The sequence below is a fragment of the Hypanus sabinus genome, chromosome 10 (assembly GCF_030144855.1).
Source record: "Hypanus sabinus isolate sHypSab1 chromosome 10, sHypSab1.hap1, whole genome shotgun sequence".
Lineage (NCBI taxonomy): Eukaryota > Metazoa > Chordata > Chondrichthyes > Myliobatiformes > Dasyatidae > Hypanus > Hypanus sabinus.
Window position 1 is genome coordinate 77,031,160 of NC_082715.1, and position 26,234 is coordinate 77,057,393.

Consider the following 26,234-nt stretch of genomic DNA (forward strand, 5'->3'; position numbering starts at 1 on the left):
CCTTTTCACTTTAGAGACCTAAACTCCAGACAAACCATTATAAGGGAAGTTCTTTAAAGGCATTTGTAACATTCTGTAATTAGTTTAATGGCTAACTTTAGAATTTGGTTTAAAAATTCTGAGATTTATTTTGTATGTAATTATTTTTTACAGCTATACATTTTGCAATTCCATGAATGCAAAAGTAAAGACGATATTGAAGCAGCAGGCTCTCATTTGCATGTCTTCCCAATTTCTGTGGAATAAATTGCGGACTTCCCATATTTTTTAGACTGTTAAAGCTTTGATCAGGAGATCTTATTTCCATCCCTGATGTAAACAGCGGAATCAGATTCAGCTATTTGTTGCTTGAATTTGAACTATTATTCATTGATTTATGAAGAATTCCTTTTACATGCCTTTTTCACCATATCCCTTAAATATCTTTGATTATTCAAAATGTTTTCATATCAGTTCTAACATTAACAGTTGGCTTACTGCCATTTGCTATGTTTAGGAAAGTGTGTAGAAGTGGACTAGGGACCAAGGATGAGGAAATAGTAGTTTCTGTCTTCATTCAGGGAAAGGATCAATTACTGAAAAATGAATTAAATACCAGCTTCCAGAGTAGCACCCATTTTTCCATTTCATAATTTGGCATCCTACTTGGCAAATGAGATATTGCATGTAAAGAGACCCCATTGTGCATTTGTTTTAATTATGTCAAGATGATAGACATTGAGGAAAATCTGGGTAGTATTCCTCAACCCAGGAGATTAAACTATTTGTTTCTAGTTTAAAAAAAAAGTTGAGACTGATTTGCTGACTAGGTCTCATTTCTCCTGACTTATGTTTAAATGTGATGGTTAGAGTTTGGCACATAATCTCAAATACAATTATTTTGGTACAGTTGTGTTAGTTGTTTCTACATGGTTTTCAAAATATAGATTTGCTATTACTCCCTCCCATAATTACTGCACAAATACTGCTGGAGAAAAAAAGCGCAAATATCTTAGTTTCCTCTTGTTCCTTCTGACTCACAACTGGTATCAATTACAAAACACTCAAGATATAATAGTCCTTGAACACACTCTGGTTAAAGAAGTTCCTTGTCATCTCTGTTCTGATAGGTCATCCTTCTGGCCCTCTGGTCCTAGTCTCTCCCGTTATTGGAAGCATCCACTCTATCTAGGCCTTTCAATATTGGGTAAGGTTCAATAAGATTCCCCTCATTTTTCTAAACTCCAGCAAGTACAGGCCCAGAGCCTTCAAGCACTCTTTGTATGTTAATCCTTTCATTCCTGGAGTTATTCTCATAAACCTCTAAATGTCCATGCCTAAGGAAGAATATTTGCAATATTTCCAGTCAATGATTATATTAAAGACAGATTTTTCAATATCATGGGATATAAGATTGGTGTAGAAAAGTGATGCTCAGGTTAAAAAGAAGCCATGATTTTCATGAATGTTGAAACATGCACAAGGGGTTAAATGATCTACTTCTGTTTTTAGTTTTCCATGTACTTAGTCACTTCTTGGTCTCTACGTTATTTCTAATTTGCCAGATAGCTTATCCAACCAGTTTTGGATAAGCAGAAATTTCCTCAAACTAAACAGTAGGAAGACAAGGTCTGTTCCTTAACCATTAATTCTGTTGGGTATCCCCTGACAACTGTCACATGACGCTTCAGGCTTTTTGCAGTTTTGGTGTCACAGTTGACCTCTGAGTTCTAAATCACAGATTTCACTATTACTAAAACTACCTGTTTTCCCCTGTTCAGCAATGCCTAACTGCAACCATTCCCTCAGCTTATGTTTGGCTGAAGTCTTCATCAACTTCTTTATTTCCTCTTGACTTTTCTATGCCTTTCTGGACACCCTTACTTGTTTTAACCTTGCTAAAATCTGAGCTCATCTAACTCTCTGCTGCCTTTGTCCTGGCTCTGACCAATCTATACGTCCATATTTTTATGCTTGCTGTCTCAATTTTAAAGGTTTAATATTATTCATTAATCTGTCCATGACTAAACTCTTGCTCTGCCTAATCTTCTGCAGTTCCAAAAGCCTCCAAGATACCTACATTATCTATTCTAATTCCCCAACTATGCTCCTTAAATCTCTTTGCCTCTCCTATTTCTATTTCCTCCTCCAAGACATTCCTTAAATACTGCTCTTAACAATGTTCTAATCATCTCCACTAATATGACTTTATGTGGCTGGTGTGAGATTTTGTTTAGTAGCATGTCTATCAAGTGTCTAGTTCCTTTCTTTGTCCCCAGTGAGGCACTATATATAGCCAAATTGTTGCATTAGTTTGAAAATCTAATGTATCTTCACATTTGTTCAAAACTGTTAGATGTTGAATATAGAAGAATGCAAGTCAACAATTACCTATCCACATTCAAATTCTTTTTTTTTTGTTCCCTCTGAGCCAGATGTTGAGAGGTTGCATTTTGAAGAGTATAAATGTTCTTCCTCAAATTTCCATTTGATTCTCAGGCAGCCAAACAGGTGCTTAGCTCTGATACAGTTGCAAGGAATAAGAGTATCACAATCCACTCCTGCTACAAGGACTCTCACTTTTCACTCTTCCAGGCATATTGTTTACAGTTCAAATATGTTGAAAATAACAAATGAGTTTGGTGAAGTAATTTGAGATGTGTTCTCATCTGTGTAAAAATAATTAGATGGAGCAGTTATTAAACAATGTGATTCTTTTTACCCAGTTAGTGACCAGAGGCTGTGAAACAACAGAAATGACTCTGAGAAGAAATGGCCTTGGACAGCTAGGATTCCATGTTAACTTTGAAGGTATTGTGGCGGATGTTGAGCCATTTGGCTTTGCGTGGAAAGCTGGCCTGAGGCAAGGGAGTCGACTGGTTGAGATTTGCAAAGTAGCTGTGGCGACCTTGACCCACGAGCAGATGATAGACCTCTTACGAACATCCGTGACAGTAAAAGTGGTGATTATTCAACCGCATGAAGATGGAGCTCCAAGGAGGTAAAGAATTTTCTGCAATTTGTCTAGTGATTCATGGTGTATGTCTTTTGACAGATGCTTTAAAAAAGTTCAGACGTGACCCAAAAGCATTGAGAATATCTTCATCCTGTTTGTATACTGCAGCAAGGCGAACCAATGTCATTACTATCTATAAATAATAAATTTTGGTAAAACAAAGCTTTTAAAAATATGACCTAATAAGACTATGAAATGTGCTTAAATCATTCTGTTAGGGTCATGCCCATTATCTATGACTGGCATATTATTTAAAAATAGGCAAATATGATGATTTAATAAGCTTTAAAAAGTATTTTAATGGAACCTCCCTATATCAAAACCTGGACAATTTATGAACGATTGCAGCTGGAGCAATGCCTGTGGGTCATACTTGCATCACATTGCTTTTGCTTTAACTTTACTGAAAAGATGTTAAAATTAACACCTCTTCAGTCACAAACACCATACTTAAGTGGGTTCCTCCGTATAAATCTATAAAAGAAAATATCATATCTGGCCTAATTATGTGAGAATAAGTTCATGCATACTGAGAAAAGCGAGGAGCAGCTTCTTTCTTTCTACCATCAAATTCCTGAACACTATTCGTGAATCCACAAACACTACCTCATTATTTTTGCTCTCATATATATACATATGTTTGTGTATATATAGGTGTGTGTGTGTGTGTGTGTGTGTGTGTGTGTGTGTGTGTGTGTGTATGGTGGAGAACTGTCATAACCCCCAGAGATGATGATTGGAAGTCAAGATGAAAATCACAAGGGCAGAGGTCAACAGACTAACTGAGCAGCAGAGCAGTGTGATGATCGAAGACTCACCTTGGCTACTAAGGAAGTACGGAGGTATCTCCATAGCTGAGGCCCTGGAAACTGCCAAACAACAATTAATAGCTCTGGCTACTAGACTACAGAAATACACTAAGGATGCAGAGGCCAAGTGAATAAATGCACTCTTTTCCAAAGAACCAGAAAAAGTACTCTCACACATCTGGAGTAACAATATGTCAACTGAGGAGTACTGGAAGAGTACATGGGAGAAAGAAGCGTCATATAACACCAGTGTCCAATGGCTGGAAGACCTACAAGCAAACTTCTGCAAACTTCCAAAAGAAGAACCATTCACATTCACACAAGTAGATGGCCAGCAACGGGGAGCAAGTATGAAGAACTGGACATTACCGGGGCCTGACATGATCCACACCTGTTGGCTGAAGAAACTAACAACATTACATACATGGCTGGCAGCACCAATGAACCAGCTGTTTGAAGCAGGCCCCCACCCTGACTTGCTAATTCAAGGAAGGACAATACTCATAATGAAGAATCCTAAACAGAGCAGCAGCACCATCAAACTACCTGCCTATAATTTGCTTATCAACAACATGGAAGCTGCTATCAGGCATCATAGCCACCAAGCTGAAGGAACCTGTGTGTAAGTTCCTGAGCCCTGCTCAGAAGGGGATTAGTAATGGAACCAGAGGCTCCAAGCATCAACTATTGGTAGATGAAGCAGTCATGTGACACTCCGAGACCGGGCAAACCCACCTAAGCACAACCTGGCTTGACTACCAGAAAGCATACGACTCATTGCCCCACATATGGATCCTGGAATGTCGGTCTCTATACAAGGTTGACAAGACACTAAGGACCTTCATCAAGAACTCATTGGGCCGTTGGAGGACAATGCTAGAAATTATCGCAAAGCTCATAGCACAAGTGTCGCATCAGATGTGGAATATACCAGTGTGATGCACTATCCCCACTGCTTTTGTGCATAGGCTTGAACCCCCCTCAGAGTGGATATGGGTACAGGTTCAGGAGTGGAGTGACCATCAGCCACCTCCTGTACATGGATGACATCAAGCTATATGCCAGAAGTGAAAGAGACATTGACTCTCTAATGCACATGACAGAGGTGTACAGCAGAGACATTGGAATGTCATTTGAACAGGAAAAGTGCAGTTGAATGGTAACGAAGCTCATCAAGACTGAAGGATTCAAGTCACCTGAAGGCCATATACCAGATGTACAGGACAGCTACAAATACCTGGACATCCTGCAGGTGCATGGAAGCCACGATGAGGACACAAGGAAGGCTGCAGCATCCAAATACCTCCAAAGAGTGAAACAGGTCCTAAAAAGTCTGCTGAATGGGAAGAACATGATCAGAGACGTAAACTGATTTGCCATACAGGTCATCAGCTACCCAGCTGGCCAAGGAAACTGGAAGCTGCTGACATCGACCTGGAAACTGTCACCAATACATGGAGGATTCCACCCTAAGTCTAACATTGAGCATACCTGCCAGAGTTAAGGATAAGGGAGGACGGGGACTTGGAAATGTCAAGGCCACAGTCCTGGAAGAGATGCAAAGTATCCATAAGTATGTCAGGATGACTTGCTAAGAGAATCCCTCAGACAACAGGCAGGGAACATCAAAATGGAAGTGGGTGAAGCAGAGCCGGAGGACCAAGCCACTGCATAAGATGTACATCACCAGATATCAGAGATGGCTGACATAAGAAAGTGGATGGGTAGAAATGGCAGGGTTGAGGGACAGCACAGAGGTACTGCGCATGGCTGCATAAAAACAGGTGCTGAGCACAAGAGCAATCAAAACAAGGCTCCATCCCATCAGGCAAGACCCAAGATGCAGAATGAGCAAGGAATCCACTGAGACCATCCAGCACATAGCAGCAGGGTTCAAGATGCAGGCAGGGATAGCATACACTGAACGGCACAACCAAAGTGCAGAAATTGTGTACAGGCACATCTGTGCAGAGTATGGATCAGACACTCCCAAGTCCAAATGGGAAACATATGAGGAGGTAGTGGAGAATAGCAGTGCTCAGGTACTGTAGGACTTCCAAATACAGACTGATAAGCAGATACTGGCCGACCAGCTAGACATAGTGGTACTGGACAAGGAATAGAAGAAAGCATTTGTAATGGACATGGGAATCCCAAATGACAGTAAAAACAGGAAGAAAGAATATGAGAAGCTGGAGAAATACCAGGGCTTGAAAGAGCAGCTAGAAAGGATGTCGGAGGTTAAAGTCCCAGTGGTGATAGGAGCACTTGGAGCTATGATGCCCAGACTGGGAGAGTGGCTCCAACAAATCTTGGAAATACCATCTGAGATCTCAGTCCAGAAGAGCACACTACCAGGAACAGCAAGGATACTGTGTCGAACCCTCAAGCTCCCAGGCCTTGGATAGAGAACTCATGATTGAGGGGAAAGTACACATACGCACACCACCCATATAGGGTGAGAAATACACACACACACACACACACACACACACACACACACACACACACACACGTGTGTGTGTGTATAATAGAGAGAGATTTATAGTATACTTTATGTATTGCACTTTATGGTGAAAAGGGGCAATGCACATTCATAGTCTACGCTATTGTGAGGGTGATGTCAGATGGTAAGGCTGAATGGTCAGGATGCAGGTATGGGAGGATGTGGGTAGTGGTTTTAATTAATTCATTGGAATTCTGTAATGTGATTGCAACCCCTGAGCAACTCTTTTTCCAGCTATTAACTTCCTGTTGTACTTGAATGTTCTTTGTGTGTAGATTTTGTGCTTTTATTATCAGTCAGCCGTCCCATCCATCCCTGCTACTGGATGAAAAGGAACAGCCTTGCACTTGAAAATTAACATGTGAGCAGACCATCACTTTGCTATTCTGCTAGAGTCTACTGAACTCCCTGGTCTCCTCTTAAAACCATTTGCCAGCCATGTTTCTAGCTCAGTTATCGTTCTGCATGGGTCTTTATGAATAACCTTTTGCATCTCACTGCTTCCACATTGGGGCTGGTGCTCTGGGCAGTTTTGCTGGCTTGTGATTGCAGGTGTGCTAAGATGCCAACTGTGGCTACAGGTCCATGACATAATTTCTATTCTTGATTGCTCATGAATTAGTGTAATTCACAATAATTCCCTCCTAACTAGCTCAGCACTTTTTTTTAACTGGCCATCTGCTTCAAAGTCCTGGGTAATTGATTTGAATCCCATGTTTATTGCTGGTGCTGCATGAAGATGGGTGATAAACAGTAAATTTAGGCATTGTGGGATGGCCGCTGATGTGCCATTCAGTTTGTATACACTTGTAATAGGCAACCTTTTGTTATTTCCCAAATTAAAATGTTCGGTAGCATTTAGAAAGAAAATGCTGCCATCCGCAACCTAACAATCAACAAAGCACTGGAATGAGGGCGTCTTCGGCACAATGCACGATACAAATTACCTTTGCGTCTGTAAAAGCAATAAGACTGAGAAACTCTGGATTTGTAATTTATATAACTCCAAGGTAAACAAGTAATAAAAAGGATGTACCATACCTATAAAAATTTACAATTTTGTTAAATTCTGTGTGTGCCCTGTCACTCTCTTGCTCTTTCTGTTGTCCTTAAACTGCACAACTGATTTTTTAAATGTAGAGATGCAGTGCAGAACAAGCTGTTCCCTGAAGTCCCTGCAGTATTTTCTTGACGGTGAATCGGTATCAAAATATATTTGTTTGCTCTATATGAAGCCAATTGGTGTTTCTTAAGAGATGCAGCACAGTAAAGGGCCCTTCTGGCCCAGGAGCACTCAGTGTCCAATTAGAGTGCCTATAAAAAGTATTCCCCCCCCCCCCCTTGGAAGTTTTGATGTTTTATTGTTTTAAAACATTGAATCACAGTGGATTTAATTGGTCTTTTTTGACAATGACCAACAGAAAAAGACACATTTGTGTTAAAGTGAAAACAGATCTCAACACAGTGATCTAATTTAATTACAAATATAAAACACAAATAATTGATTGCATAAGTATTCACCCCCTTCAAATCAGTATTTAGTAGATGCACCTTTGGAAGAGTTCCAGCTAAAGGGTTTTTGGAAGAAACTTCAACTGTAGGTGCTGTCTGGCCTGCTAGGTTCCTCCAGTATTTTGTGTGTGTTGCATGGATGTCCAGCATCTGCAGATCTTCCCTTGTTTGTGTTGAGTACAGGGGTAGGGATGTTATATTGAATTTGTATAATACGTTGGTGAGGCCTGATTTGGAGTATGGTCTGGTCACTTACCTACAGGAAAAATATCAATAAGATTGAAAGAGTGCAGAGAGAAAATTTACAAGGAAGTTACTGGGACTTGACACAAGTTATAGGGAAAGGTTGAATAGGTTAGGACTTTATTCCCTAGAGCATAGGAGAATAAAAAGAAATTTGATAGAGATATACAAAATTATGAGGGGTGTGGATAGGGTAATATAATCAGGCTTTTTCCACTGAGGTTGGGTGAGACTAGAGCTAGAGGTTGGGTTAAGGATGAAAGGTGAAATGTTAAATGAGCAGTGGCTTCCTCACTCAACATGGTGAGAGTGTGGAACGTGCTGCCTTATTGTCAATGTAGGTTCAATTTCAGTATTTAAGAGAAATTTGGGTAAGAACATGGATAGGAAGGATATATAGAGGTCTTTGGTCCGGTTGCAGGTTAATGGTCTAGGCATTTTAATAGTTCAGCATGGACTAAAGGGCCTTTTTCTGTGCTGTAGTGTTCTATGACTCTGTGGTAGAAAGTATGGTCAGGTAAGGTTTGGAAGAGAGCAAAACAACATAGCAGTGTGTAATCAGCAATAAAAATCGGAAATGCCTATGTAGGCACATTTGGAGAGTCAAGTAGTCATGTCCTCAAGGTGTGAGTTTGGGTTCATTAGGCCATATGGGTTATCCAAAAAGAATGTCACATTGGAGAATTACGGCTTGATGAATTTGTCTAAATTACTGGCCAGATGTAACACCTGTGTAGCACCTATTATCGTGAGTGACTAGTTGCCGCACTCTTTTGAGAAGACCAAATTACACTAGGTGCTAATAGGCCATCAGAAGAATCCAGGTATCAGAAGGAGGCAGTGAATAGAAACCACACACTTCTGGAAATAAGGTTTTGTTTATATGGAAAAAAACAATATGTACAAAATATTTACATGAGCAAGAACAATTCAAAATTCAAACATTCTGTTTATGTTCCAAATCTTAGAAATCAACAAAAGCTAAATTTCTATTTAGTTAGAATCAGTGATATTCATTAGAATAACCTTTATTACTCCAGTTTCCCTAACTAATTAAATCTAGTGTTATTCCCTATTTAAAAGTTGACAGACTAAACTTTCCTTTTTACTTAACCCTAGATAGTTAGAAAACCAAATATAATTCCTGTTCTCAAGTATTATAGTTAACTTCAAGTTTCAGTTCCAGGCAGTATATCTACAAATTTAAATTCAAATTCAAAAATTATATTTACACAGTTTAACATTTTTCACAATTCTCCAACATCACAAATCTTAAAGTAAATCTCATTCAGTAACATTGAAGTCTGCAAAAATAATCAGTTCTTGCAGAAAATTAAATTAAGATTCTTCGAATGAAAATAAACTTATACATCCAACCGTATTAAATCCTCTGTGTCATTACACATTTTGTTCCTGCGCTGGTTCTTCATCTTGGGTGACTCGCCATCTTGTTTCTTGGTTCATTGGAGTGAAATAGTTGATCATCCACGGAAAGTCAATACACAAGCTTGTACAAAACTTCACCAAATGCCCTGGTATAATTTTGCAGAACTAATTCCTGACTGCACGGTAGGGATTTTGGACACTGTTCTCTGCCAATATTTCATGTTATAGCTGTGGCTTCAATAAATCTTTTATCGCTATTGTCTTTCCTCCAGGGGTTTCACCCTGAGGGTTTCAAGTTAGTAGGGTAGAGATACTCACCACTAATTCCACTTTTAACAGTTAATGTCTTCAGCTTCTCATCATTGCTGTGTTTCTCTCCTTGTCTATCATATGTCCAGCCCGCCCTGCCCTCGTATAGTGTTTTTTTTCCATATTTTTTTTAAGTCGGTAAACCTCGTTTTCAACCTCATCCCTCCGCAAGTAGATCATTCTAACATTACAATTTTGGGTTTAATTAGCCTAGGTTACATAGAGCACTATGCATACAGAATACTATGCATAGCGTTAGGTATCCTGAAACACAAAAAAAACATTAACCATAGCATGAGCTTTGTCATGGCAAGGATACACATGAGAGAGTTCAGCTGCTGTCTCACCATCTTACATTAGTTCACCTGATCAGTTGCTAGTCCAATGCAGTGAAGCCAGAGCGGAAAGTGCAGATAGGCACAGTCTTTCTCCCAGGGTACAGGAGTCTGAAATGAGTGGGCATAGATTTAAGGGGAGAGGGGTCAGATTTAAAGGGGATCGGAGGAGCAAGTTTTTCAAAAAGAGCATAGTGGCTGGATGGAATGGACTGTCAGAGGATCTATCTGTACTTGAAGTTACAATTGCAACATTTATGCACTTAGGTACATGAATAGGTAAGGTTAAAGGGAATGGGTTAAATTCAGGCAAGTGTGGTTAGCTTTGATAAGCATCTTTATTGGCATGGACTTTGTACCACTGGACCTATTTCCCTGCTGTATAAATCTTCCTCTAGGATTTCTTCCTATCTTTGTTGAAAACAGACTTGGGGAAGAATATTAGAATCATCCAGTGTTGCAATGGAGAATGATGCCATTTAGCCTATCATTTCTGTTATATATGAGGTAGTGTTCATGGGTTCAATGTCCATTTAGAAATCAGATGGCAGAGGGGAAGAAGCTGTTCCTGAATCGTTGAGTGTGTGCCTTCAGGCTTCTGTACCTCCTACCTGATGGTAACAGTGAGAAGAGGGTATGTCCTAGGTGATGGGGAGAGGGGGATGCCACAGAGACTAGTACTCAAGATGGAGCTGTCTAATTTTACAACTTTCTGTAGCATCTTTCAGTCTTGTGCAGTAGCATCCCCCTCCAGACAGAGAAGCAGCCTGTCAGAGTGCTCTCCGCAGTACATCTGTAGAAGTTTTTGAGTGTTTTAGGTGCCAAACCAAATTTCTTCAAACTCTTACTGAAATATAGCCACTGTATTGCCTTCTTTATGGCTGCTTTGAAGTGCTGGGACCAGGTTAGATCCTCAGATATTTTGACACCCAGTAACTTGAAATTGCTCACTTGTAATTAGTTCATGTTCCCTCATCTTACCCTTCCTGAAGTCCACAATCAGCTCCTCCGTTTTACTGACATGGAGTGCAAGGTTGTTGCTGCGACACCGCACAACCAGCTAGTTAATCCTGCTCCCGATGCTCTCTCATCTCCATCTGAAATTCTACCAACAGTAGTGTATCATCAGCAAATTTATAGATGGCATTTGAACTATACATAACCACATAGTCATGGATATGAAGGGAGTAGAGCTGTGGGCTAAGCACACACCCGTGAGGTGCACCAGTGTTGATTGCCAGTGAGGAGGAGATACCACCAATCTGCACAGAATTGAATACACAGTCAACATTTTGGGCAGAGAACTTCTTTGGAACTGGAAAGGAAAGGGGAAAATGTCAGAATAAGAAGGTGACTTATTCTTGTCCACCTTCTTATTCTGGCATCTTCCCCCTTTCCAGTTCTAATGAAGTGTCTCGGTCCAAAACGTCGACTGTTTATTTCTATAGATACTGCCTGACCTGCTGAGTTCCCCTGGAACTCTGTTGCTCTGGATTTCCAGCATCTGCAGAATCTCTTGTGTTTATCAATTATTACCACTCTCTTAATCCTTCCACATATTCCTGTATCGTTTTCTGCTTCAAGTACTGCATTTTACTTCCACCACATTGCTTAAAGATATAATCCAAGCATAAAAACAATGTTTTTACTTCATTTTGCCTCTGGATTTTTTGGCAATCTCCTTATCCTTGTGTTCTCTAGTTACTGATTCTACCATCATTGGAATTAATACCTCTCCATTTACACTTCTTAAACACTTCAAGATTTTAAACATCTCCTATCTCTTCTTGCTGGCTGGTGGCGTAGTGGCATCAGTGCTGGACTTCGAATCCGGCCAGCTCCCTTGCACACTCTCCATCCGTGCCTGGGTTGAGTGTCGAGCTGGCAACTCAACCTCGTAAAAAAAAAGCTTGGAGAGGGATGGGGTCCGCCAGGTTTCAGATGCCCAAGACACGCCATATGATGAACAATCAGCAAAAAGATCGGCGCAAAAAGCTTGTCATAACGGCGCCCCGACAACTCCACTAGGAGTTAAAGGCAAACACACACACACACACACACACACACCACCCCCTCCAGCTTTTCCTGCTTTAAGAAGAATAACTTCAGGTTCTCCAGTTTTTCATTGTGACAGTAAGTTTGCTCTGACATAATCTTTTATGGCCTCATATTCTCTCAAAAGCAATAGAGCTTCCTGTCTTCTGTCTTTTTTGCTGTTTATGAAACCCAGAAACACGTAAGTTTTTATACTTCATACATAAAAGTTCCTTTGTTCCTGCACCACTTCAAAATTAAAAGGTTTATTAATATTCTGCAGAGTGACTGGGGAAAACTATTTACTCTGATTGCAAAGATAATGAAAGGTGTTGCCAGTTTACAACAGCTATTGACAGTGAAGAAAGAGCTTAGCAGAAATTTTAGATGCATGAAAGGTTTATTGAAGCATGCAAGACTTTAGAAAAGGGAACCATCACCTCTTTTAAGGAAAGTAAACAAATACTAAAAGAAAGAGCAAAGCACAATATAATTACTTGCAGAGTCAGCATAAATATTAAGGGCCAAATGGCCTCCATCCATGCTATAAATCTGATCATTTTGTTCCCAGGTCATTGAGTGGACTATGCTGTTCATTTGCCAGAATGCTTTCTTAACCATGGGGCAAGGTTTCACAAAATATTTTATTGCTTTAGTCTTCTATCATAAAATGACTAAACCACCATCAAAATAGAAAAGGACTTTTTTTTATAATCTATGATGTGAAGCAATTGCTTTCAATTCAGTTTGTAACTTGTTTGTAGAGATATGACAAAAATCCAGTTTATGGAGCTCTGGCAGCTGCGTAATGAAGCCCAGACCTGGGTACTGGGAGAAACAAAGACCCTGGCAAGGGATTTTTGTTAAATATTTAACAGCATGAGGTCAAACCCTGCAGAGTGTTAATTTTAAATTGTATGTGCTCCAACATAATATCTGAATGAGAAAAAAATTGAAAATCACTTTCTTCCAATATTAAATTTGTGTGGCACTGGTTTCTTCTGAAAATGGGAATTCAATATGGGCTTTTATTATTAAGATTTGAGCTTTCTACTGAAGCAGGTTTTTAATAAATATGCAGGGAGCAGAGACCAAGACTAATTAAAGTATTTCTTTATGTATAAAACACATATTTTGATCTCAAAGTGTCAGAAAGACTGGAAGCCTGTGGTCCTACTTAAAGAAAAGGTACTTTCACATTATTGCCATAAGTTGATTCCAAGAGGTAATGTAGCAAGTACCCTCTTTGTTATTATATTGCCAACATTTTTATGTAAAATGTATCTGTACCTAGATCCTTTGTACACTTATGTACATGTTTTTGTAGTGTCCTGTTGCTGTCTTGTAATACATGCTGGTGTTTATGTATATTTATCTACATGTTATTCCATATCTGTACTATAACCTCGATCTTTATATTTTATATAATTATTTATTCTTTATAATTGTTGTTATTTGTATTGCATGTTGTGCCCTGACGCTATATACTACAGCAAATTCCTAATACATGTAAATGTATATGGTGAATGGAGTTGATCCTTGATTCTTCATCCACCCACATGAATGAACTGTTTCACTGTCTATCCCCAGTCCCATTATCTGTTTGCTGTTAGGTTTAACTTATCTTGAGAAACATTAATACAGGCACATCTAATGCAAATATAGAGAGATTGAGCATGGAATTTGTGAGTAATTATGAAGGATTCAGAAAGGAGGAAAGAAAAGGAGATGAAGAAAGGGTTTGGAATTAAAATTAAAAGTAGCACAAAAATAGGTGCAATAAATAAACAATCTTATTCAGTCATTATTCTGATTCCAGTTATTCAGACCCATAAATATCATTTCTGGGAAGCATTTTTGGTCAGAATTGAGCCACTCCAGTTTCATAATTATTTTCATTAACATTGTGTGCTATCGTTACATTGTTTTTAAAAAAAATATTGAGATCCTCCATACCAAGGTCCTCAGAGCAACTTTTCAGAGTTTCGCCTGTCCTATTGCACTGTTCGTACAGCTGCTGGTTCTAAGCCTCACAGTTGCAGCCTCAGAATTCAGTCGTTGAAGAGATGGGCCCCCAAAGCATCCAACTGGACCATGTTACAGTTTCTGGATAGGTTCTTCCATTATAGTGCAAGGCATGTAAGAGTGTTCCCAAGGGCCCTGAGGACTTGCCTGGGCTGGTGGAGAAAGCTGCTCGTTGTAGGCATGTTCTTTATACAGGAAAGGTCACAGAAACACTTAGACTATGAACACGAAGAGATTCTACAGATGCTGGAAATTTAGAGCAACACATACAAATGCTGGGGGAGTTCTGCAGGTCAGGAGCCATCTATGGAAAGGAATAAACAGCTGATGATTCAGGCCGAGACCCTTCACCAGGACTGAATAAGCTTGCTGATTTAAGAAACAAATAAGACTTATCACTTTCCAGACTGGTGAGCTCACTGGTCATCCTAGAGACAAACTGGCACTGCACTATTATTGACAGCCTTTGGACAAGCTTTACTTGTGTTCTTATGCAAGTGAAAGTTATGCAAGGAAATTGGGGTGACGGTTTGCATTAGGTACCAGGACCCAGAAATAGGTGCAATATGGCCTATACCTGATTAAACCTATTCTCAATTGCTGTATGACTATTTTTACAGTTTTCCGAGAAATAGTCTATATCAAGTCCTCTGAGGAAATGAAGTGTAGTCAGGTTTATATATTGCACACTTTATTTTGCAATTTCCTTGTTCAGTTTTTAACAGCTGATAATATTCAGAGCAGCTGAACAGATTGTTTTGCACTTAACCAGTGCTCCATTTATTCATTTCTTAGTATGACACCATGTTCTACACACCTTTGAATAATAAATATGTGTGTGTGTGTGTGTGTGTGTGTGTGTGTGTGTGTGTGTGTGTGTGTGTGTGTGTTTTCATTATCAAGCGTGATTCAGTATGGCAATTCCAAACCACTTATTATTTTCCGTGTTTGAGGGTTTAGATTAATCTAAAATATAATGTAATAATCTTGCATATGCAGGCATTTCCAATTTACAACCTTTATTTCTTATTGTCACTTCTTTGTGGGTTTGACTATTTTCTGTGTTAATCCTTCCATTTGTAAAATGCACCTACTTCTGTTCGATGTTTCCCCATGTCACTTCATACCATTGTGGTTTGTTGATTACAAGATGAATGACTCAAATACTTAATCAGATTATCATCACTCACCATTATAATGCCCAGTTCACAATTCTCAAAAGGTGCAAACTTTGACAAAAGCACTTTAATTAAATTGAAGAAAACAAAGTATCAATGAGCAAGATTAAATTACAATGCAAAGTTTTATAATTGCACCATGAAACCTTACCAAAGATGTAGAAAACACAACTAATCCAAGTAATAGCAAATTATTCTAGATGAAGGAAGGGAAACAACAGTTCCAAATTGGGCACCTAGAAAATTTGTGACTCATATTTATGGTATTATGTATATGTATGCATTCATATTAATTTGTTATATTTATACTCCTACATTTTAAAGTTGTGCAGGTTAGTAGGCTAATTGGTCACGTGGGTACAATTGGGCTGGAAGGTCCTGTTACTGTGCTATATATATATAAATAAATTAATGTAAATGCGTGCATTTATTTAATATCCTAAATATGAGCAGCCTACTAGGTTCTAAATATTACATAATTTTTGGCTGCACAGTAACATAGCAATTAGCATAATACTATTACAGCTCTAATGACCTGTGTTCAATTTCTGCTGCCTGTGTAGAGGTTAGTGCAGTTTCCCCATCATCTCATGCGTTTCCTCTGGGGTGCTCCGGTTTCCTTCCACATTTAGTAGGTTAATTGGTCACATGGGTGTATTTGGGTGGCATGAGCTCTTTGGGCCGGAAGGTCCTATTATCATTGCTGTATCTCTCAATTAAACAAATAAATGTATTTATTGAATTACCTCTTAAGATGATGATTTCCTTTTCAGGAGCTCTCAGTAGGTATGTGGATTCTGCTTATTTGGAGACTTTCATATTGTGTGTTTGGTGCAAAAATTGAAATTTGAATTTCATTTTTGAAATTATCAGTCCATAGTTTATTAATTGTATGACTTTCCTTCTGTGAGAAAATAACAATGTTAATATATGTTCTTTTGAATGGTTGCTTTCCAAACCCAGGCCATCAACTGAAAATAATCTCCCAATACAATGTTAAAATCATCCTCTTAGGGTCATCACTGTTTCAGGAAAATTGCTATGTAAGTCACTGGGTTTGTCATGAAAAATGCTTCTTGTGTTTTAAAGGTGATCTATGCATAAAGATTATTGTTGGTTTGAAACTTGCTCTTGGATTTATATCCTTGCATTTTTCTTCCTTCTTTTTGTAAGTCTGTGTATGTACAGCATGCCTCCCTTCCCAGTGATTCAGACCTTGCATTTGTACCACAAGTCTGGGAGTCCTAACATTGCACAAAATGGATTATATGCACATAATAGTGATCTAATAGCAAAGCATTTACTACATGAATGTACATATAAGGGCTTAATATTGTATGTGAATTGATCCCAGAAGCTGAGTGACACAATCCTGTCTGAACTGACTGCAGTTGCTGTGTGATGTTTGTCTTTGGCAATGCTACTTGCAAGAAAGACTTGTGATTTCACTATGGTTCATTTGGTTACATGGAGAATTTAAAACTATTTCATTAGTCAACTGATAGACTGTGGAAGGAAATAGTTGCTGTTTTGAAAACATAATCTGAAAGGCAATTATGATCAGTGCTGTGTACTGAGAGGGAAAGTATCTTAACCTTGTGGTTCAATTCATTTTACATCTGTCCTTGTATGCAGGCCATAACATTAGATATATATAGTTCATTCTATTCCTTTACAGTTTAAAAAATTGTTTTCCTAAGGGAACTGGAGGCTACACACAGAGCATTAGTATGGTGTCAAAGCAGTGTTCATCTGAGGGATAGTATTTAGTAGACTTTATGAATACTATTCTCTTTAAGTTCATAAGTATCTGTAACATGGTAAGCATTTTTATTGCAATCCTGTAATTTTCATGCTAATTAACCCATTATGAGGAAACAAAACTTGCCATGACACAAACCTTCACTGCACAGATGAATTCCCAACCTATAAAGAAATGGCCCAACCTTCTGTTAAGAAGAAGAAGAAAGCCCTTAACTCCAAGTGGAGTCATTGGGACACCATCATGGTGGGTTTTTTTTTTAGCAGGCTTTCTATTTGACGCTCAACCCGGCACAGAAGGAAAGCATACAAAGGAGCTGGCAGCTGGCTGGATTCGAACTCAGGAGCCTTTGCTCTGAAGTCCAACGTTGATGCCAGCTTCTGTTAAGTAATATGTGAAAGATTCCATATATTGTGATTCAGAGAAAAAATTGGAAAATTGAAGTCTTAATAAATATTGGACATTGAGAATACCATGGAGAGCATTCTAATTGGTTGTATTACCTTCTGGTTTGAGTGGGGGGGGGGGTGGTTACTGCACAGAATTGGAAAAAGATGCAGGGGTTTCCAAACTCAGCCAGCTCCATCTAAGGCACTAGCTTCCCCAGTATTGAAGATATCTTCAAAAGATGATAACTCAAGAAGGCAGCATCCATCATTAAGGACCCCAATCCCTCTTCTCATTGCCACCATCAGGGAAGAGGTACAGGAGTCTGAAGACACTTACTCAGCATTTTAGGAACAGCTTCCTCCCCTCCACCATCAGATTGCTGAACAAAGAACCAACCCTTGAGCACTACCTTACTATTTTTGCTCTTTTATATATGTATATATGCTGTATATTTCTATTCTAATTTATAGTTGGTAATTTATAGTATTTATGTTTTGCACTGTACTGCTGCTGCAAATCAACAAATTTCATGACATATGTCAGTGATATTAAATCTGATTCTGACAAAAGAACAATAAAAAAACAATTTAGCTCTGTGTTGATAGAAGGATTGTGCCATGTCCAAATAACTATTAAATTTCATACCATGATCACTCTACAAAAAGAAACTGATCGTCATAAGGTGGTTTGGAAGATGCTGTGAATGTAAAATTATGCAAGAGCAAGTTCAGTGTCTCTAGAACTGTTAGGGAGAAGCATATAAGATTTCTCTTCATACAAAGGATAATTAGAATATGGATTGTTATACCCAAGAGTTTATTAAAACAGACAGGACCTGTGGTATTTAAGAGCTAATTAAAATGCCAAAGAAAAATAATACCCTCTGGAGGAGGAACAGGGAAATACAATTCACCTGATTGGCTTTGAAGTGGTGCTTCTCCATTACAGTCAGTAAGGCCAAATAGCTCCACTAAGTAATAAACTGTTGATAATGGCTGAATCTTTACATTTGCTAATCGTCAAACTGACTATATAGAATAGCTGAAAAGCAACATTCACAGTACAGCAAAGCTTTTGGGAATGATTTACAAAAAATTAATGGAGTCTTGGTCTCCACTGAAGTTCGTGGAGTGTGTAGGAGGATATCAGCAAGTTAAGAGAGAAGTAGGCTCCAGTGAATTGAGTTCACAGAATTCTGTACAACAATAAATTAGTACAGCATCCGACATGGATGAATTAGTAGAGGCGGTCACGTAGCAAGAAAATTAATGAATAAATTAATAAGGAATGAATAACTACAGCAGCAGACAGGAGTGTGGCAATAAATTATTAGAGCCATAGTTTACACCAGCAAATGAATAGAGAAAACAGCCACATGAATCCATTTGGCCGCTGTCGATCTAAAATTGGGGTGAGATTTCTATGGTGGCAATGGTCAGGAGAGCAGGATGGCAATTTTGGCCTTGATAGACATGGGAAATGTAAAGGCAGCCTAAATTTTGGAAGATTTAAAAGTGAGGTGTAATCTCTTCAGCACAATATTTGGAAAGCATGTGTAAAGTGGATTATAGTCACAGAGATTTACAGCACAAAAACAGATCCTTTGATCCACCACATTCATGCCAATCCTTTGCCCTTTTACACTAATCCTGTTTACTTGAACTAGGTCCATACGCCTTGCATATTTAATATCTGCCTAAATGTCTTTTTATCATAGTGATTGGGTCTGATTCCACCACCCCCTCTGTATATAAGCATGTATATACTTCCGTCACTGCCCTCTTTGCCTGTGTTTCTGCTTTTAGAGAGCTGTGGACTTCAACTCCAAGATCCTTATCAACATTCCTTAGCACCCTAACATTTTCTGCATAAATTTCTGCATCCTATCCCCATCTGATTTCTAAAAATGCATTCACCTTCCACTTGTTAGAATGCAATTCCATCTACCAAGCTTTGCATAATTTTCCATTTGTTTCCATCAATATCCTTCTGGAGCATTAGCCATACTAGTTAAATCTCCTACATTTACATTCGCATCATTGATACATCACACACAATGAGACTCTTGATCTTGATTCCTGCAGTACACGCTTGTCATCAATTTTATTTCTTGAAACTTATGGGACTATGATCACCATTTTCAAATCATTACCCAAAATAAGATCACCTACTGCCTTGTCTCGAAATGGACACTATATATTGTCTCAAAAAAATTTCTTAGATGCACTTGACAAATTCTGCCCCACCTAAGGCTCTTACACTGGCTAATGCAGTCAATATGGGGAACATTTAAAACCTTCCATTGCTTTAACTCTTTTGCTTTTACACACTTCTGCAGTTTGTTTATATATTTGTACCTCTAATTCCCACTAATTATTGTGAAGCTCGTGATCTAATCTCAAGCCAGGCAATCTACCCATGTATAGAGGATCCGTTGAGGATATCTTCTCTAACTATTACCATGGTTGTTCCATCATGCACCTCGTGACACATCTTGTAATCATACCGTAGACACAGAATACATCAGACACTGAGTATTTTATAAGAAGTGACTCATTTCCTAACACTGCAAAACATTTCCGCAATCAGTAAGACACAAAGCAGGACTATGATGGGATTCTTTTCAGTAGCCTGGATGAGTGCAGTTCCAGAAACTCTCAAAAAGCTCAACACTCTCCAGGACAAAAAAAATCTTATCTTGTTAACCACCCTAAACAATAAATTCCTTTACCACCAGCACACAGTGGTTGCAGTGTGCACCATCTACAAAGTGAATTGCTATTAATTGTCTGGGCTACCCACATAGCGCCTATCAAACCTGAGACCTCAACCACTAGGCATGGGAAGATCATGTTCCCCTCCAAGTTACATACTCTTCTGAGTCAGTGGATAACACTGTCATACTGGTCGGCTCTGCCCAGTTCTTTTTCTATGGTCTTGATGAAACTGGCCAAGTGAATGTTTGTTTTCCAGACTGAAAAGACTCGAGGCTTCACATTGAAAGCCCAAGCTGCTTTTATATCCTAAATGCAAAATAACAGCTCAGCTGATCTGTGCCAAATGCAAATCTCTGATTTACATCATGTGAATTGTACTGGATCAGAAAGAAAAACATTGTTTTTTCATAGAGGTCAAATTAGAAGGAGGATAGGTCTGTGAATCAATAAATGGTGAAGAGGGGGTGGAGGGGGAGTGTGGTGAATGGCATCAGGAAATAAGGCTTTGAATAGGGCCTAACTGGCTTGTTACCTCAGTTCTTTACCGACCCAGCTTGTAGTCTCTTAAATTACTTGGTATCGTAGGTAATTATTTTACTGTGCCTTGTACCAGTGCCAGTGATCGGGGCTGTCACTGCTATAAGGAGTTTGTACATTTCTTCTGAATACTTTCACATTCTCAAGATGTAAGGCGCTTAGTAAGTTGCAAGAATGCTGTGCTAGTACCGGAAGCATGGCCAAGACTTGCGGTCTGCCCCCAGTACATTCTCTATCTGTGTGGTCATTGACGCAAATGATGCGTTTCACTTTATGTTTCAATGTACATGTGACATACAAAGTTTATCTTTAATCTTATTGCACAGAGAGAGGCCATCCATCCTCCATGTTTGTGCCAGTTCTCAGAGGCATCCCTCTGTCCCATTTCCATTTATTTTCTGCAACCTAGTGTCTCTTGCTTGCCATCAACTTCTGCTAACTATCCTACCACCTACTTGCACCGGATGCACTTCCCAGTCAACAGAACAACACAAAGGCAACATCTATGGAGGGAAAGGAACTGTTGACATTTTGGGCCCAGACACTTCATCGGGACTGGAAAGGAAGAGGGCAGAAACCAGAATAAAAGAGTGAGGGCAAGGGTAGAACACAAGTTGACAGGTGGTTGGTGAGAGGGGGAAGGAAGGAAGATGAGAGAAAGATATCGAAGGAAATGATGTGAGAAGCTAGGAGATGAAAGGTGAAAGAGGCAAAGGGATGAGTAAGAAGGAATCTGATAGGTGAAGACCTAACAACACATCTCCGGAACATGGGAGAAACTGGAGCACTTGGGGGGAAACTCACATTGCCAGAGAGAGAATGTGCAAACTCCACACATGTGGCTTACAGGGTCAGGATCAAATCCAGGTTTGAGCTCAATTTCGTAGCACCCTTCACTGTGCAGCCACAATTGCCCATTTGCAGGAATTGTTTTGAGATCTGCAGAGTTGCCAGGTTTACATGCCAACTAAACAACAGAGTACCAGATTGAAATCAGGGGAGGCTAAATCTGATGCATATAGATTATATACTGTACATTTATTAATTATTGATTAAGATTAAGATCTTAAGTTCAGTTAAAATCTGAACTTTTATCTAGAGTGTTCATGTTTATTTAATTCCAAATATGTAGAATATTTTTAAGACTCTAATTTTTAAGATTAGCTTTATTGTACCGTATGTGTATTGTTCCTTAGATTAGATTAGGTGAGCTTATAATAGAAGTAAGCTCACCATCTGTAAGCTATCAATATCCAGACCATGCTTTGCTCTGTGCTCCGCGGTCTGACTTGGCTGGGGATTGACCAAGGAGTTTTCAGTCATTTTGTTCAATACGAAGCATAAGCTTTGTTCATCCATCTCCTGGCTGTCATTGCAATCAATGTGTTTGATTTTCAGAAATACAAGTACGTAGCCCCTTTTTATCAATGAGAGTTGTGAGCATCCATGTAAGGCTTCGCACTAAAAATCTGAGCTCATTTTATATCCTCAAGGCAAAAGGGCAGCTGAGTTGATCTGTGCCAAATGTAGAGTCTCTGGTTTAGATCATACGAATTGCACAGGATAAGGAGGAAACATAGAATTTGCTAATTTATCCTAAAAATGAATGAGTATGAATTAACCATTATATGGAGTCATTTCCACAGGGTTATAGAGATTCTGAGCTGTACAGGTAATCATTTAGTTTCTTTTATATTTTGTGGTTTATTAAATTTAATGATGGAGTATGGTCACGGTTTTTAATTCAGAAATGTGGCTCATTTCATGTTTTCCTTGAGGCATGTAAGGATCAAAAATGTTAGAATTCCTGTGCAACACCCATCTTTTTTATAAATTATAGAACTCAAGATTTGATTCCTCTACACATCTAAGATTGTTCACAATATCAGAAATAGAGACCAGACAGATGTTTCACTGGCTGCATCCCAGGTCCTGCTGCTGATACTGGATATTTACTGCTCTGCTCTCAGCAGCTTGACTTGCTCAACCCATGATAATGGGGTTGTGTATTAAAAGATTCTTTAAAAATAGTATCCAAGCACATCAGGAAAATATACTTTTTTAGAAGTGGAAAATGTTAAACCTTGAAATAATCAGGCAGGAGAGTAAAAGTGACCACATAATGTTTAAAAAGGGATACTGGGCACTCCCTTTTCCTTCTTTCCTTCCACCATTCCCCCACCCCTACCCCTTCTCAAAAAACTGATCGGGTTATGACTGCACATGCACGTGGACATCAGTGAGCTAGACCAGCAGGAAGAATTTTAAAAGATGCCAGCTTATTAGAGTGGGTATTGGAGGAGCAGGCGTCGGAGCAGAGGGAGTCAGAGTATAGGCTCAACGGGGCTTCGACAATAAACGGGTCAAGGCAAGGTAAATTACTTGTGAAGAATAGAAATAGGAAGTATGTCTGTGCTGGGTGTCGGATGTGGGATGTCCAGGAGACTCCCAGCCTCCCAAACGGCTACATCTGCGCCAGGTATTTCGAGCTGCAGCTCCTTAGGGACTGCGTTAGGGAAATGGAGATGCAGCTCAATGCCCTTTGTCTGGTCAGGGAAAGTGAGGAGGTGATAGATAGGAACTATAGGCAATTAGTCACACCAGGGCCTCGGGAGACAGATAAGTGGGTAACAGTCAGGAGAGGGAAGGGCAAGAGTCAGATACTAGAGAGCACCCCTGTGGCTGTCCCCCTTAACAATCAGTACTCCTGTTTGAGTGCCATTGCGTAGGACAACCTACCTGGGGGAAGCAGCAGTGGCTGTGCCTCTGGCACAGAGTCTGGCCCTCTGGCTCAGAAGGGTAGAGAAAGGAAGTGGATGGCAGCAGTGATAGGGGACTCTCTAGTCAGGGGGTCAGACAGGTAATTCTGTGGACGCAGGAAGGAAACACGGATGGTGGTTTGCCTCCCAGGTCCCAGGGTCCGGGATGTTTCTGATCACATCCATGATACCCTGAAGTGTGAAGGTGAACAGCCAGGGTCGTGGTATGTATTTGTACCAAGGACATAGGTAGGAAAAGGAAGGAGGTCCTTAAAACAGACTGCAGGGAGTTAGGAAAGAAGCTGAAAAGCAGGAGCTCAGGTAGTAATCTCGGGATTGCTGCCTGTGCCATGCAACGGAGAGTATAGGAATAGACTGAGGTTGAGGATAAATGTGTGGCTGAAGGATTGGAGCAGTGGGGCAGGGATTCAGATTTCTGGATCATTGGGACCTCTTTTGGGACAGGAGTGACCTGAACAAAAAGGAAGGGTTGCACTTGAATCCCAAGGGGACCAATATCCTGGCAGGGAGGTTTACTAAGGCTATTGGGGAGAGTTTAAACTAGAAATGCTGGGGTTGGGGGGAGGGTGGGAACCAAACTGAAGAGACGGAGAAAGAGACGGTTGGCTCACAAACAGAGAAAGCTTGGAGACAGTGAGAGAGGGAGGATAGGCAGGTGATAGAGAAGGGATGCACTCAGACTGATGGTTTGAGTTGTGTCTATTTTAATGCAAGGAGTATTCTGAACAAAATGGATGAGTTTAGAGCATGCATCAGTATCTGGAGCTATGATGTTGTGGCCATTACAGAGACTTGGATGACTCAGGGGCAGGAATGGCTATGTAGAGTGCTACATAGTAGATCAGCTTTAGATGTTTCAGAAAGAACAGGGAGGGAAGCAAAAGAGGTGGGAGCATGGCACTGCTGATCAGAGAGTGTCACAGCTGCAGAAAAGAAGGAAGCCATGGAGGGATTGTCCACTGAGTCTCTGTGGGTGGAAGTTAGAAACAGGAAGGGGTCAATAACTCTACTGGGTGTTTTTTATAGACCACCCAATAGTAACAGGGACAGCAGGGAACAGATAGGGAGACAGATTCTGGAAAGGTCTAATAATAACAGTGTCGTCGTTGTGGGAGATTTTAATTTCCAAATATTGGTTGGCATCTCCCTGGAGCAAGGGGTTTAGATGGGGGGGAGTTTGTTAGGTGTATTCAGGAAGGCTTCCTGACACCGTATGTAGCTAAGCCTACAAGAAGAGAGGCTGTACTTGATCTGGTATTGGGAAATGAACCTGATCAGGTGTCAGGTCTCTCAGTGGGAGAGCATTTTGGAGATAGTGATCACAATTCTATCTCCTTTACCATAGCATTGGAGAGAGACAGGAACAGACAAGTTAGGAAAGTGTTTAATTGGAGTAAGGAGAAATATGAAGCTATCAGGCAGGAACTTGGAAGCATAAATTGGGAACAGATGTTCTCAGGGAAATGTATAGCAGAAATGTGGTAAATGTTCAGGGGATATTTGCGTGGCATTCTGCATAGGCATGTTCCATTGAGACGGAAAAATTGGTAAGGTACAGGAACTGTGGTGTACAAAGGCAGTTGAAAATCTAGTCAAGAAGAAAAGAAATGCTTACAAAAGTTTCAAAAAACCAGGTAATGTTAGAGATCTCGAAAATTATAAGGCTAGCAGGAAGGAGCTTAAGAATGAAATTAAGAGAGTCAGAAGAGGCCATGAAGAGGCCTTGGCAGACAGGATTAAGGAAAACCCCAAGGCATTCTAGAAGTATGTGAAATGCAAGGGAATAAGACTTAAGAGAATAGGACCAATTAAGTGTGACAGTGGAAAAGTGTGTATAGAACTGGAGGAGGTAGCGGAGGTACTTAATGAATACTTTGCTTCAGTATTCACTATGGGAAAGGACCTTGCCAATTGTAGGGATGACTTACAGCAGACTGAAAAGCTTGAGCATATAGACATTAAGAAAGATAATGTGGTGGAGCTTTTGGAAAGCATCAAGTTGGATAAGCCACCAGGACCGGATGAGATATATAGACATCCATTAGTCTTGAGAGACCATGGATTTGCTCCTTGGAAAGTTCCCAGGGTACAGGCCTGGGCAGGGTTGTATGGAAGACCGCCAGTTGCCCATGCTGAAAGTCTCCACGCCACTAATGTTGTCCAAGGGAAGGACAAGAGCTGATACAGCTTGGCACCTGTGTTGTCGCAGAGCAATGTGTGGTTAAGTGCCTTGCTCAAGGACACAACATGCTGCCTTAGCTGAGGCTTGAACTAGTGACCTTCAGATCACTAGACCAAAGCCTTTACCACTTGGCCATGCGCCAATCGGACAGGATATGCCCTAGGCTAATGTGGGAAGCAAGGGAGGAGATTGCTGAGCCTCTAGCAATGATCTTTGCATCATCAATGGAGAGGAGAGAGGTTCTGGAAGATTGGAGGGTTGCATATGTTGTTCCCTTATTCAAGAAAGGGAGTAAAAATAGTGCAGGAAATTATAGACCAGTGAGACTTACTTCAATGGTTGGTTAGTTGATGAGAGGCAGGATTTATGATCATTTGGAGAGGCATAATATGATTAGGAATCGTCAGCATGGCTTTGTGAAAGACAGGTTGTGCCTTATGAGCCCAATTGAATTTTTTGAGAACGTGACTAAATACATTGATGAAGGTAAAGCAGTAGATGTAGCGTATATGGATTTCAGTAAGGCATTTGATA

The 26,234-nt window shown here is 39.9% G+C and overlaps 1 protein-coding gene across 4 annotated transcripts in view; it reads left to right on the forward strand.

The window, feature by feature from the left end:
- Positions 1-26,234, forward strand: part of LOC132400777 (signal-induced proliferation-associated 1-like protein 2) — a 503,978-nt gene that overhangs the window by 359,388 nt on the left and 118,356 nt on the right. For all 4 annotated transcript variants that reach the window (XM_059982129.1, XM_059982126.1, XM_059982128.1 and 1 more), the window contains one exon: positions 2,706-2,980. In XM_059982129.1, coding sequence (XP_059838112.1) covers positions 2,706-2,980 — 275 coding nt within the window. The remainder of the gene's footprint in view (positions 1-2,705; positions 2,981-26,234) is intronic.